Source organism: Rattus norvegicus, chromosome 6 (genome assembly GCF_021556685.1).
Source record: "Rattus norvegicus strain SHRSP/BbbUtx chromosome 6, alternate assembly SHRSP_T2T, whole genome shotgun sequence".
NCBI lineage: Eukaryota > Metazoa > Chordata > Mammalia > Rodentia > Muridae > Rattus > Rattus norvegicus.
Window position 1 is genome coordinate 47,192,837 of NC_141539.1, and position 15,775 is coordinate 47,208,611.

At 41.3% G+C, this 15,775-nt stretch overlaps 1 protein-coding gene across 1 annotated transcript in view; it reads right to left on the minus strand.

Moving 5' to 3' along the window:
• Positions 1-11,310: 11,310 nt before the first annotated feature.
• The window catches only part of Ywhaq (tyrosine 3-monooxygenase/tryptophan 5-monooxygenase activation protein, theta), a 30,452-nt gene continuing 25,987 nt past the window's right edge, over positions 11,311-15,775 (minus strand). The window contains 2 exon segments of the mRNA NM_013053.1: positions 11,311-12,646; positions 15,390-15,485. Of these exon segments, the coding sequence (NP_037185.1) occupies positions 12,587-12,646; positions 15,390-15,485 (156 nt within the window). The 3' untranslated portion in view covers positions 11,311-12,586.

A 15,775-nucleotide genomic window follows, 5' to 3' on the forward strand; every position in this document is an offset into this window, starting at 1 on the left:
TGGTCCTGAAGAAGATACTCAGCAGTTCTCCAGTTTTACTGTGACCAGAGACCTTGATTGGAAGCCCATTTCCAACATTCAAAACCTGGTACTACAGAAGAGACCCATATCATACCTTTGCCTTCAAAAGATTCATTCTGGTTTGACATGTAGCCCAGGTTAGCCTGGGTCTCACTGTGCAGTCAAGAGATGACCTTGAACTTCTGATCCTTCTGCATCCCTCTCCCCAGTGAGGGAGTGACAGGTGTGTACCACTACACCTAGTGTTCATGATGCTGAGAGAACCCAGGGCTCCACACACAGTAGACAAGCACACAAGTAGACTTCAGCCAGGTGAGCATAGTACTTCAGGCAGTTCAATATAAACAAACAAACAAAATAATGTAGAGGCTGGAGAGATGGCTCCTTTTACATGAATCCTGAGTTGGGATCCCAGCACCCTAAGTGCACAAACTGTGTGTAACTCCCCCTGCAGGGGATCTGATACCTGGCCTCCACAGGGACTCAACACCAGTGCACATATCCACACCATCACACACATATAATTAAAAATTTAAAAATCGAACACAAATGAAATAGTGGCTCTTTTAGAAAACCGGGTCATGCCTGTTTTTTTAGATTTTTAAAAATCCTTTCATTTTTGAAAAACTGAATTCCTACTTACTAATTACCAGCATCCCTACTATGTGTGCGCAGGAATACATTTTGTAAAAACTAAGAAATTGGGGTCTGGAGAGATAGGTCCTTAAAGTTTAAAATACTCGTTTATGCAGGAGTCAGGTTCCCAACACACCACTCACACAGTTCCAGGGCATCTGATGCCCTCCTCTGGCCTCCAACGGAACCAGCATTGTGGGAGCTTTTGGGGGTCCAATTTGGGGTTCAGTGACAGACATGGAGACATCTGTATGGTATAAGGCTGTTTGCTGTGGCTGTCCCTTAGCTACCCATCTAGCTCCACCCAGCTCCCTGCCGTGCTCCTGCTCTTCCTTCTGTCTGTCCGTCTACCCCAGCTCAAGCCACCAGCTGTTTACCAAAGGCCACATTCCTTTCTCATACAGAAAAGCTATTAGCAGTGGGTTACACACACACACACACACACACACACACGGCGAGATATAGTTAGATATATATTTATATTTATATAAAATATAGTTGGTTATAGCATGAGTTCCAGTTTACTCATTCTCAGCAGCAGGACTTATGCCCAGTACATATCTTAGTGTTGCCTTTTGGCAACACGATTGAAGGCATCATGACCTCCCCCATAGCAGTTTACTCTCTAACATGATAATCTCAGAGAATGTTTTTTTGGGATAGGTGTAAAGTTACAAACATTTACATATCCTGCCAGCACACAAACTAACAATCAAGAATACAGGGACACACTTTCACAGGCAGTTGATACAATATGTGTGGGGATAAGTTACCCCAACACACCAGGCATACATGCAGTGTACAAACATACATGTCTGTGAAACATGTATGAAAAACAAAGCAAAATACTCATACACTTAGAGAAAACTATTCAGCAATAGCATAACAAACTGTGACAACCTGTTTTGAGCTCCTCGAATCCCGGCCAGGAATGTGGCAGTTACAGCAGCCCCAGGACATGAATAAATGCTGAATTTTCCCACATCTTCCTAGCCTGCTTTTATGTATATGCAGAAGAGCCATATGTTAGTTAATATGAGGCAAATATTTGGGTTCAAAGTCATTCTGACAAGATATTGCCAGGAGACAGCATATTTTTCCCAACTTCTGAATGCTAGGGTTAAGTCTCTTGTGACTTAATTGTCTTTCCCCTGGTCTCAATTTTGCTTGAAAGAATTCAATAAAATTCATAAGTCAGTCCAATTGTTGCCCGGCAATTTAACCTCCTTTCTCTTGGCCCAAGGTTATCAAGGAGCTGTGTCTCTCTCTGTCCCTCAGCATCTTCCCTCTCATCCTGCATAAATCGTAAGACACCACATGCTAGGAGACTGGAAAGACAATTTTAAAAAAAAGATGAGTTTTAGATAACAGGCCCTGAGAAACAAATCAGAATCTAGAAGTGATTTGTACCTTTAACAACAATCAGATATCTTAAATGGATGTTGGTTTGGTGGTGGTGGTTATGAAATATAACGTGGTGCATTGGGGGTTATGTGGTGTCCCCGTGAGACAGACCTGGTTTAACGGAGGTTTATTTGGGGGAAGGGAAGTGAGGAACTGGAGAAGGGGTAGAGGCAGACAGAGGGAAGTAGAGCCATGAGAGCAGAAAAAGACAGAAAGAACAGAAAGGGGGAAAGAGAAAGGCTGGCAGGGAACAGAGAGAGGAGAGAGAGGGCTGGGGTAGACAGTCTTTTTATACACCAGGCCACCTGCCCATGGCGGCCTGCAGGTGAGTAGGTGATGACTGTAAGCCTTGCTAGATCTCTAGGATTAGCCTAGCGGATTTGCCAGTAAGTAATCTGACGGTGTTCCTCCCTGCTTAATACCCAACTCATTTATTAAAGTTTAGCTGTAGAAATTCCTGGCTACTGGCAAGTAAGCCCATCCACCTTGTCAAGAACAGTTTATTGGATCTGGAGAATATCTGATGCCATCAATCCCGATTCAAACAGTGAGCCATTCGCATTAATACTGCCATGGGAAATATCACCAGAGCGGAGAGGTTTGCTCATGAAAACATTTCGGATCTACACTAGGCAAAAGCATTCAGTGTGTATTGAGATGATGCGTGTGCCACAGAGAAAAACCCATAGTGCGACGTAGGTGTTCCCTAATTCTCATTCTGTGTGATCCTTGTGCAATGTGATGTGCTTTGAACCTACTAGTCAGTCACCCTGGATGATATTACCAATTATTGATTGGTTTTCCTTAAAGGATTACGGATCAGGTAAACTCAGTAGAATTAGAACACTGGCTCATTACCTGCATAAGGTGAAGACCTTGGTATTTGATTACTGTTGACATTTTACTTGATTCCAGAAAGAACTTAAAAAGCACACATCCATTTAAACTTGTTAGTAGGATAGATGGGAGCTGAAGTGTTGGATATGATGACCACCTGATTGTTAGTTTCATGCCCCATGTTCTATCTTGTCTTTATTTTCTAGTTCAGCTCCAAAACAAGTCTTCCAGGGAATATTAGTGCAAAACATTGAACATAAAATATTCCTGAATTGGAACTGAAGAGATGGCTCAATGGTTAAGAGCACTGTCTACTTTAACAGAAGACCTATGCTCAACTCCTAGCATCTACACAGAGGCTCACATCTCTAACTCCTATTCCAGGGGATCCTATGCCCTCCTCAGACAACCAAGCAGGCATGTTATACAGACAAGACTCTCATATGCATAATGAAGCTAAACATTTTAAAGATATTCCTGAGTCATCTAGTAGCATCCTTTTGTATTGTTGATAGAAAGAGGCTTAGTTTTCTTCCCCAGGTATTTATGGCTGGAATGACAGTCAGTCCAGGGTTCCTAATGTCTAGTCCAGGGCATACTGCCTGCATCTAGCTCCTGACAGGGGGCCCTGGCTGAGACAAGCTAGCTTTGACTATCACCTGACAAGTGAAACGAGTGTGTATCTGGTCGATAAGACCACCATTCTCCCTAGCACAATACATTCTAAAAGAACAGCTTGGGGGCTGGAGAGATGGCTCAGCGGTTAAGAGCACCCAACTGCTCTTCCAGAGGTCATGAGTTCAATTCCCAGCAACCACATGGTGGCTCACAACCATCTGTAATGGGATCCGATGCCCTCTTCTGGTGTGCCTGAAGACAGCGACAGTGTACTCACATAGATAAAATAAATAAAATCTTAAAAAAAAAAAAAAAAAAAAAGAACGGCTGGAAAGCCAGTCACCCATAATGTCACCTCTACCACCTCAGGAGCAGCCTTTTCAAGTTAAGCACCTATGCAGAACTCTAATGGGATCTATTTTGAGATGTGAGAGAAGCTATGCTCTTCTAGTCAAGAGCTCTTAGGTAGAGGAGTGTTTGCCCTTGAGAGAGGAGATGACCTAAGTTAGGTATGAAATGCCATCTGATTTTAAGGAGGGAGAATTTTCAAAGTGAGTCTCATTGTCATGTGTTTTCCAGGCTTTTGGTGGGGGTTTGCTCCAGGCAGGAAGTTACTTCACCCTCCCTCTAACTAAATGCAACGATGCTATCAGCGTCCCAAAGGCAAGTGCACTTTCCTTGGAAGACCAACAGAATTCATTTCCTCTTCCAAACTGCTCACAGATTTCTTCCCAGAAATGGAAGGGACTGATGCAACAGATACTTTAAAAAGGCCCAGGGCTGCCAGCTTACCTTCCTTCCAAGTTGCTGTTCATAAACTGACAAGAAAATCCGTCAGTTGGGCTGGGGAAATGGCTCAACACTTAACAGCATTGACTGCCCTTCCCAAGAACCAGGGCTCATTTAGTTCCCAGCAGCCACACTGCTGCTAACAACTGCCTGAGACTCCAGTTTCAGAGAACCTCATACCTTCTGCTAGCAACCATGTGCAATGCAGGAACACTGCCTGTACAGATGTACACAAAGGCAACATGCCCACACAGAGAAAACAAAAATAAAACCCCGTCAGATTTTTATTGCCTACATAGTTTGAAAAGTCTCTGATGAAACTTGGCAGTCTACAAAGTCTGGAAAATATCTAACTTAAGCAGTTAACTCATACGTTCTTATCCATACACTCCCTTCAGTCAGGGATAACCAAGGTATATGGTAGAGCCAGGCTGATGTTACTTTCACTCTTCCGCCTCCCAACTGTGGGAATACAGTTGTGTGATACCATGCTCAGGTATCTGTGAACTTCCAGCTAGTAACCAATACATATCTCTCTTTGTTTTGTTTTGTTTTAAATGGGGTAGACAGTAGCCCTGGAACTCTCTATATAAACCAGACTGGCCTGGAGCTCACAGATAACCACTTACCTAGATTTACAGCCATGTACCACCACACCCAGCCTAATACATAGAACTCTTAGATGACAACCTTGAACAGCATATTATAGCTCAGGATGTTATGGTCAGTGGTTACTATACATGTTAGCATAGGCAGAGCCAGGTCCTGCTGATACAGAATACATAGTCAAAAATATATAAACTGATAAATGAAGGGAGCTAGAGAGATGGCTCAGCAGTGAAGACGGAGTCTCTTCCAGAGGATGCAGGGTCAATTCCTAGCACCCACATGGCCGCACACAACTGGAACTCTAGTTGCAGAGAACTCTGACACCCTCACACAAACATGAATGCAGGCAAAATACCAATGCACAGAAAGTTAAATTACTTTATTAAAAGCTCACAGAGGGAGAGACTTGAAATCATTTGCATTACCAGTAAGAACTGCAACAGTTGGTGCCCCTCCCCCTTCTGGAAAGGGTCTCTGCAGCCCAGGCTGAGCCTCCCAAGTGATAGGATTTATAGTCTGTGCTAACACACCAGGCAGGTGAACTCTTGACCAACAAGAAACAGACATTTCTTCTCTGGGTCCTGATTTTTTTTTTTCTAACTTATTTCAACAGAAAAACTTGCCCCCACTGTATTCTATCTAATTCCATCTAATTAGCAGCAAAATCACTGCTTAATAAACCTTCATTCCCAAGTTAGTAATTTTCTTTTTGTGTCTGTGTCCTTGACGATCTAGGGCAATAGGACTGCTTGGTACAGTTGAGTGCTTTCACTTATTAGCACCCTCTCGTTCTAAATTAGGCTGTCCTGGTGTACCCAGGACCTGCTGCATGCTAAGAAGTCACTCTCACTGTACTGCCAACACACCTTTCATTTTAAGCAGGGTCTTTTCCTCTTTTTAAAGACAGGTGGTTTTATGCAACTCAGGCTGGCCTTAACTTACTATGTAGTTAGGGATGGACTCTGCCTCCAACTGCTGAGATTATAGATGTGTGTGCCACTATACATGGCTGAGAGAGGGCCTTTCTGCTCTGCTTGAATGGCTGGAATTACTACCATGTAAGCTAACGGCAGCTGAATTTGCTTCCATGCTCTGCCTGTTACCCCTCGCCTCTATGCTCACCAGTCCTCTCCATTGGAAATCCTTGTATGCAGTGGCTCAGGGGCAGGTTAGGCTGTGCACAGGTAGGCTTCACGTGGTAGCTATAAAGTCATGTGGATCAAAGTTCTACCTAATACTAGTCTCTTACCCCTAACAAACCCTCTTATTTATTTTTGCTACGTAGGCCTCGGATCTACAAGTAAAATAAATCATTATTTCAAGATTCATGATGGGGTCCAGAAATCTGGAAAAAAAAAATCACAGATCATGGAGAATAGCTGAAACATGGAGCCTGTGAAAAGACACGAGGGATAAGCACTTAGAGGAAGCACACTTAGCACTAACTCCAGAAGGGGAAAAAAAGGAAAAACAAAACCTTAGTAATGCCTGCAGAAATTGAGCATCGTGCAGCCTGCTATCCTTGAAAAGCTCCTATGTTAGGGTGGTAAGGTGGCTGGGGTAGCATGGATTTTTGTAAGAAAAGAGAGCCCCCCACTCTCACCCCGGACAGCAGCACTCCCCAAATCCAATGGACCCTTCAAGAGCTAAAGTGGACTCACTCAAATTACAGGGCCTCAAGAAAGTCTTGTATCCTTTCTACTAGGAAAACTCCAGGCTAAAAGTTTAGCTATATAGCAAGCTGTCAGAAAGCTCCAGTGCTACTCCACAAAGCAAAATACATAATTATAAAAAAGTTAGGGGTTGGGGATTTAGCTCAGTGGTAGAGCGCTTGCCTAGCAAGCACAAGGCCCTGGGTTCAGTTCCCAACTCCAAAAAAAAAAAAAAAAAGTTGTGTATGAGTGTCTGATTGTAGGTATATGAGCACAGCCTGTGGCTGTGGAGGCCAGAAAAGGTCAGAGCCATAGGAATGGAGCAGTACACAGCCATGTAAGTTATGGGAAGCAAACCCAGGTTCTCTCTTAAGAGGAGCAAATGTTCGTATTCTTGTCTATCTCTCCAGCCCCTAAATGCACGATTCTTTAAATATGAAAACAAATTTCTACTGTCACACACTCACTACCAACTACCATACATGGTGATCCCAGCACACAGGAGGATCAAAAAGGAGGGCAGTCTGGGCTGCACAGACCATGTTCCAAACAAAAACATCCTAAAGTCTAGGTCTGGCCATATGGCTTTATTAGAACACTTATCTAGAATATGTGGTCCAAGTTTAAACTCTTCCACAAGGAAGGAAAAACTCTCAATGACCTAACAGAAAAATCTAAATAATCTCACAGTGGGCAGCTACTGTCCTTGGTAACAAATCCCAGTAAGAACAGAGCAACTATCTGCACTAAATTTATTAGCCCTACCTCACCAAAGCCTAGTGCCTCAAACCTTCCAGGGTACACAATTTTAATTGTTTAATCATAGTAAAACTTACTCTGGTGACAAGCTATTGTTATACAGCAAGCCACGCTCACCTGAATTTGCAATAGTCTCTTGCCTTTGCTGGAACTATGTATGTAACTCAAGCTAAAATAAAATTTGTGGTAAGCTTCGTGCTCCAGCCTCCTGTGTGCAAGAAACACACACACACACACACACACACACACACACACACACACACACACACACACACACACACACACACACACAATCTGAGGAGCTGGGGAGCTGGCTCTGATTTGGTTCCCAGAACCCACATGGCTGTTTACCAGCTGTAACTGCAGTTCTAAAGGGACCAACAACCTCATCAGGCCCCACAGGGACAGTTATCACAAACTCTCTCTGGCACTTGAACAAACCTTCAGTTTTGCCACAGCATCAGTCTGAACACCACAAAAGTAGTCTTGAGACAAGACTGAGATACTGCAGGAAAATATTTAATAATTGCCATATATTTCTCTGAGAATGTTATTACTCTCAAAATGGGGAGTCTCTTTTTAAAAGACACTCATCACATAACACATTCTCTCAGGCTGTAAGTGGGAGGATCCCAAAAATGCCACCATAAAGGTCTCAGGAATTGTTAAAATTAAAACAACCAATTTCTAGTCCTAGAATCTGGAATTCAAGTCAACCTGGGAGAAAAGTCCTTTTAAAATCATTTGAAATAACACATCACAACCCAGTGTTCACATACATGTGTAAGATAAAATAGGTATTACAAAATATTCTTTAACATGCCATGTATAGTGTCCTATTTAAAATTTAAAAGCTAGCTATTATCCATTTACTTTCCATTACCTACTAACTGGTCCTAATTACATTTTAAAAAATTAAAAAGCACAACTAGCACCAGGCACGGTGGCATATACTTTTAATCTCAGTTCTCTAGTGGCAGAGGTAGGCAGATGGCTCTCTTTGAGTTCAAGACCATCTTATCTACATAGTTCCGAGCCAGCCAAGGCATCCATGAGACCCTGTCCCAATAATCAGTGCATTTAAAAATAACCTAGAATTCTGATTCCAAATTATTTTGTACATTAAGTTTTATTTTTAAATGGCCTTCCCAAAATTTTTTACTACTTAAAAAAGCAAGTCTCCAATTATTTAGGTCATAAACATTTCAGTACATACATTCTGTTAGAGGAAAACTTGTCTTTTAACTTAGTCAAAGCTCAATGTGTACTATATAGAAATACGATCTCTTCCAATTTGAATAATCAGGGTAAAATAGTAATCTGAAAACAATTATTTTACCTAAAAATCTAATTTAATCATATGTATATTAAAATGAACTTTGAGTTTGCCTTATTATCTACAGTTGTACCAACTTCCCTGCAAAACGTTATTTCATTTTTTTTTTCGGAGCTGGGGACCGAACCCAGGGCCTCGCGCTCGCTAGGCAAGCGCTCTACTGCTGAGCTAAATCCCCAACCTCATTATTTCATTCTTTAAAGCTGGAAAATTTCCCATACCCTTTATCCATTACTGATGGTGGCCATCTGGCTCCAGTTTGTTCATGGTGGATCGGCCACAACACTGACGTGCATGCGCCTGCACCCCTGTGGCACACCAACTGGAGTCTTGAATAAAATGCCAGGAGTGGCACAGCAAGGACTTTTAGGTCTGTAAGAAACCTTTATATTGACTTCCAACAGTGGCTGGACTAGTTTTATTCTTACCAGCAGTGAAAGGATATCCCTTTTGTCTACATCTTCACCAGCAACAAAAGGGGTGGGGGTCAGGAACTGAGGAGATGGCTCAGTGTTTAAGAACACTGGCAGTTCTTAGAGGACCCAGATTCAATTCCTACTCCCAGCTCCAACATGGTAATTAATAATCTTTAGCTCCGTTGGGGATTTAGCTCAGTGGTAGAGTGCGAGGCCCTGGGTCCGGTCCCCAGCTCTGGGAAAAAAAAATCTTTAGCTCCAGTTCCAAAGGATACAACTCCAAGGGTTTATGTATAAGGCAGTATAAGGCATGCATGTGGTACAAAACATGTGTCCAGAAAAATCAACCATAGAATATAAAAAATAAAAATTATATATATATATAATATATATAATATATAATATATATAATATATATATAATATATATAATATATATATAATATATATAATATATATATATATATATTGTGGGTGACTGCTTGCTTACATGTATGTATGTATGTATGCCACATGAATGCCTGGTTGCCCTGGAAATCAGAAGAGGTCATTGGTGCTGAAATAAAGAGACTATGAGCACCATGTGGATTCTTAGAACTGAACCTGCTCTGTTTTGGTGGTACAGAGCTTTAATCCCAGCACTGAGGAGGCAGAGGCAGGCATTTTTGAGTTCAAGGCCACCTTGGTCTCCAGACCAAGTTCCATAACGGCCAGGACTACACAGAGAAACCCTGTCTCAAAAAAATTTAAAAATAAGTATTCTTAAGAGCTGACCATCTCAGATATTTTATGACTGCATTCTGACCAATAAAACCTACTGCCATTTTTAAAATACAGTTTTAAGTTCCAGTAACAAAAAAATGCAACACTGACAAATATGAGCTTTTGCAAAAGGGAACTTTGTCTTTTTCTTGTTAAGGTTGGCCCGGAACTCATCCTGTCTCCCATGTTCTGCAATTAAAGGTGCGTGCTGCCACACCCAGCCTTAGAGAGTAATTTCCAAAGAGCTCAAGGCAAGGGCTTGATGGACAGCAAAACTGCCTCGTGTACCATGAGGCCCTGGTACAATGCCTAGAAATGAAGTTTAGAGAAGAAAGCCCTCACTGTGGCTTTGACGTATCCTATCACACTAAACTTCTGATATACACACACTGCCTGAAGACGTCATCTGTCCATCTAGTGCTGAGAGGCTCATAAAGCACAAGGGCAGAGACACCAGAAATTTAGTTGTCAACTTCTCCTAAAGGGAGAAAACATTCTTACTTTCCAGAGATTACCTTTCAATGTGTGTACTTGTGTAAGAATGCCCAAGGAGGCCAAGAAGGTTGGATCCCTAAAGTTGGGAGTCACAGGTGGTTGTCCACGTGAGTTCTGGAAACCTAAGCAGAATCCTCTGAAAAAGCAACCAGCACTTCTACCTGCTGACTTACCTTTCAGGCCTTGCAGTAAATGTGTTCAGAGTACAGACACCAAAGCACACTTGAGAGGCTGCTCTGCCAATCCATCATGTGACTTCATGGAAATTCATTGGCTCTTAAGACACGAGTCTCCCAAATCAAATTCACAAATTCTCATCTTCTTTAAAATATTTGTAATCTAAAGTAGTCTTGCCAAATGTCTCCAGTTTTTCCCTCCTTTGTGGGGGCTCTAGGATCAAATGAGCGTTCTAAATTAAGGCTTGTTTTGAAACCAACTCTCAACTACACAAAACCCTGGCTGACCAAACTTCGCTGCCTAACTCTACAACCCCCCCCCAAAACAATGGGATTAAAGGAAAACACAAGGCCTGGTTATCATCAATTTACATCCCATCACAAGCTTATTGAAAAGCTGCTGAATTCTTTTGGTTCTTTTTCAAAAACAAAAAACAAAAAAACAAATGAAAGATGTTCTAGCATGCACAAGGCTCTGAGGGGAGGGAAGCAAGAAAGAGTGTAGAGGAAAAAAGTGGAAGCCAGAGAGCAAGCATGGGGCAGCTGTAAACGTTGCACTGGTCCGTGTTCATGTTTAGAAGAGGACAGACGATGCTATTTTACATGCTATTTTGCTTTTTCTCAAATTATGTTGCCTTGAAGATCATTTCTCAAACTAGTAAGTTTAAAAATAATTGATATAAAAACATCATTTTGAATGTAGACAGAATCCTCACTGAGTGGGTTATGCTCATATAATGTAAGCACCATTGTAATCCCAGCCAAGGCACTCATCATCACATCATTACCTGTTCTAGTTTTCAAATGTTCACTTTATTACACATGACACCTAACCAGTTATCATTACATCTGAGGAAGACAACCCATGAGGCTATCTGGAGAAATATAGTCCAATTTTACAGTGCCAGGCACCCTAGACAAGTGTACCACAATGCAGAAATATGGATATCACCATTATATGTTACATAAAGAGAAATAGCAACAAACTTCAAAAAGTAGTAAATTTGTCTGTTCTTAAAATATGGGTATGCAACTGTTACAAAGCCATAATAAATGGTTTTATAAAATGTAGTTTTATTTTATGTTACTCTGCTGTTACATAGGGCATAACATTTTCACAAGGCTTTTTTGGGACTACAGTCAATGATTAGCAAACACACAATATAGTGGTCCAACTCTCTAAAGAACAATCACTGGACAAACTGGATACCCCCTCACATGTGCACAAATCTGCATGGAAAAGTACTAAAGTTTAGACTTGGACTTGTGTACTTTATTTCTCCTTCCTAGTGTATTAAGAAAGGACATGCATTTTAATTTGCCCAAAGCAATGCTTGTATTCTGGCAGCAACATGCTACTTCTGTCACAAGGTAAAGTGAATACCAGAGCTACGAAGGCAGGAGGTGTAAGTGAATTTTTATTGGGAAGGAAGTTGTCAACTTAAACAGCAGCAAATGAAGAATGCATAAGGAAACGCCCTGTTGTCACAGACAGATGTAACCTCCAGAATGTGACACAGGAGACATTTCAATCTGTGACCCCCAAGCCCGGATGCATTAAGCGCTTTCCCATTCAATCTAACACTTCTGGATTCCTACTAAAAAGGAATTTGTAGTAAGAGCATGGAAAAGTTGCTTCTGAAAGGAAACCCCCAAGAAAGTTCAGAAAAGGAATGTAGAAATCAAGACGTTATTATTACAATCACTTTAAATTGTAATGCACTACCATTTCCATATCTTCACAGTAATACAAAACACAGTCACTTGCAGAACTGGTTCAGATTACTTAAATACCAAATGTGCTGTCAGTCCTCTACACAAGTGTCTGGAAGTTACTCGTGTTTATATGAAATGAAGCTATTGATACTTTTCTATAGCAGTAACTGCACACCAGGAAGGTGGAGACAACACAAACCAAGGGATGGAGTTTTCCCAAAGCTGCAGTGTGAAAAGACTATAAACAGTTGACCCCATACACATGAATGGGCTTCCTTGCTAGAGGAAATCCAAGTGGAATAAGGAATGGAGATGTAAAAAGGTTTTCTTGAGGGGAAGGAGGTTGGTGTCCTGGATGCCTTTAGTTCTCAGCCCCCTCAGCTGCATCACATTCTTCTCCTGCACTGTCTGATGTCCATAACTATAGAAGAAAAGAGAACCATGGTACATTATTACTTCCATGCAGACATTAAGTCCCTTAAAATGTCAATCCTTTAAGCAAGAAGATGATCAAGACTGTCCTATCAACCCTTCAAAACAGAGCCTAACAGACATTGACAAAGCCACAGAGATGCATATATTCATACATATGTGTACTATGTATGGGCAGTATCACCCATCTACAGGTTCCTCCTTGAGGTCCTGCTCTGACTTTCCTCAAGGATGGATTACCACATGTAAACCAAATACATCCTTCCCCTACCCAAGTTGTTTTTGGTCGTGGACTTGATCACAGCAATAGAAAGCAGAGACCAAGACAGTTCCTAACACAATACCAGTAAAGTAGTAATTACAGAACACACAAAGAGAATACTAAGAATTCCATGTTCTTCATTCTCAAAAGTGAACCATTTTCCTTGAAAACAGTACTGAAATATAATTTATGAGAATAAAGCAAGACCTATATAAGAAGAAAATCATGGTTTTTAACTGTTTCCAAGTACATGAAGGGGTCAACAGAAAAAGCAACAGAATTAATCTGTACTGACAGAAATTTAAATGGGGGTTGGGTGATAAAGGCTACAGAAACATAGCGTGAATATGTGTACATTAACTGAATGCTAAAACTAGAGTATTCCAAGATGTTAATAAAAAAAGAGGAAGCAACATGTCAGCAGTTGATAAAAACCGTAATCAGTTCAGAAAACAGAATTTATCAATACCAAGATGCTACTTGCAACTTAACCATGAACTCATCTGCTCAAGAGAACTGAACAAATATATGAAAAGGCATCATTCCCTCCTGTTCTTTGTTTAGTCTAAGATATCATCCTATCACATTTTCTTGAAGATACTGTTTCTCAATTATTTCCTGCTATACTTTGGATCTAAAATGTCCCCACAGGCCTACGCTAAAGTCTCAGATCCTCATGCTGTGCCATTAGAGAGGTACAGAGAGATAGTATAACCCTAAGAGGAGGTATCAAGTTAGAGAAAGCTGTGTCACTATGGGAGCACCCTTGAAGGACACTGACAAGTTTCTTTCCTGTGGCTGCCAGGAGACATGCAGGTCTTCACCTCATTGTCAAGCTGTTCATCACATGCCAAAGCTACAACTATAGACTGAAACCTTTGAATCAAACTAAATGTTCCCTTGTTTTAAAGTTGTTCAATCCAATCTGTCACAAGGACAGAACACTAATGCATCCTTTATCTACTGCTTAAGAATGAGGGAGAAAAACCAAAGGAAAAGATAAAACAGGCTTTGGCTTACAAGCAGAGGTAAATTTACACATAGGTGTAGCCTCTGTATTGGTTAGCTCTTTTTGTTTAACCTGACATAAGCCAGAGTCATCTGGGTAAAGGGAACAGTTAACTGAGGCAATGCCTCCATCAGATTAGCCTGTAGGCATGTCTTTGGGGCATTTCTTGACTCGTGATTGGCATGGGAGGACCTAGCTTCAGCATGGGAAGTGTCACTCCTGAGCATGTGCTTCTGGGTAATAAAAGGAAGAAGGCTGAGCACGTCATGGAAACAAGCCAGTAAAAGCAGCACTCCTCCATGGCCCCTGCTTCAGTTCCTGCTCTGACTACCCTCTTCTTCTGAGACAGGGTTTCTCTGTGTAGTCCTGGCTATCTCGGAACTCATTTTATAGACCAGGCTGACCTCAATCAAACTCAGAGATCTTCTTGCCTCTGTCTCCTAAGTGCTGAAATGAAAGGTGTGCACCACCACCGCCTAGCTCCTGACTTCCCTCTACGGTGGAGTATAAATCAATTCTGAAAAAACTGAAATAAATTCTTCTCTTCCCAATGCTTTTCAGTCATCATGTTTCCACAGTGCAATAGACTACAAACAAGAAAACCCTCTATCAAGTGTCCAAAAACAACTTAATTTTTTAAACCTTTGTAGGCACAGGCATGCTGCCTGAATACTGTGTATGTACAGTGTCCATGGGCCAGAAAGAGGGTGTTGGATCCCTTAGGACTGGAGTTTGTCCATTGTGAACCACTATGTGGGCACTGAGACTCAAACCTAGGTCCTCTGAGAGAGCAATCGATGTTCCTAACCACTCAATCATCTCTAGCCCTCCCACGTAAACTTTTGGTAAAATAAGGAGATTCTAACACATACAGAATCCCTAATTTGTTATTCCTAATTTACTCAAAGAAAGGAAATATTAGAATTATACAAGCTCTCTACATTAACTGTTATTGTGTTCAACTAAGTCAAATAGCAATGATAACACTGTGTTCCTATAACTTTCATAGAAAGGTTTGATAAAATACCTCTTCACCATGAAGACACTTCTCCAAATTTTGTAAGAGACTATGGAGCTCTAGTTATACAGTATTAGTGCACACCTTTAACCCCAGCACTTGGGAGGCAGAGAAAGCTGGTCTCTATGAGTTTGAAGCCAGCCTGGTCCACAGAGTGAGTTCCTGGACAGCCAAGGCTACACAAGAGAAAACCTTGGGAGTTGGGGATTTAGCTCAGTGGTAGAGCGCTTGCCTAGCGAGCACAAGGCCCTGGGTTCGGTCCCCAGCTCCGAAAAAAAGAAAAAAGGAAAAAAAAAAAAAAAAAAAAGAAAGAGAGAAAACCTTGTCCCCAAAATAACAACAAAGAGGCTATAGCTTTTCTATACCTGCTTCCAAAAGGCATGAACATCAAAATGAAGTTATTGTTGTTTCTGAAAACAGACATACAACACGGAATAGCTTACTGTTAAGTTGTCTCTAAGCAACTGCATGATGAGGGTGCTGTCTTTGTAGGAGTCTTCATTCAGTGTATCAAGCTCGGCGATGGCTTCATCAAAAGCCTGGTAAAGTTAAACAGCGAGTAATATAGTCAATTCAGGAACAGAAGCTAGCCAGTCTGCAAATACAACCCTGTGTACCACCACATTATGGTAACACTAGGGAAGTAGTCCCTTGGAGATCTAGTTTAAGATTTTGTGAAGGTTCTTCCTTCAGGTTCCTCCCATTTGGGAGAGTTCTGGCCTCACCCTTCCTTACTAAAGCAATACTTGCTCTGCTTCTTAAAAAAAAATAAAATAAAATAAAATAAAGAGAATTACTATATCGTGAAACTCACTCTAAGTATTTACAT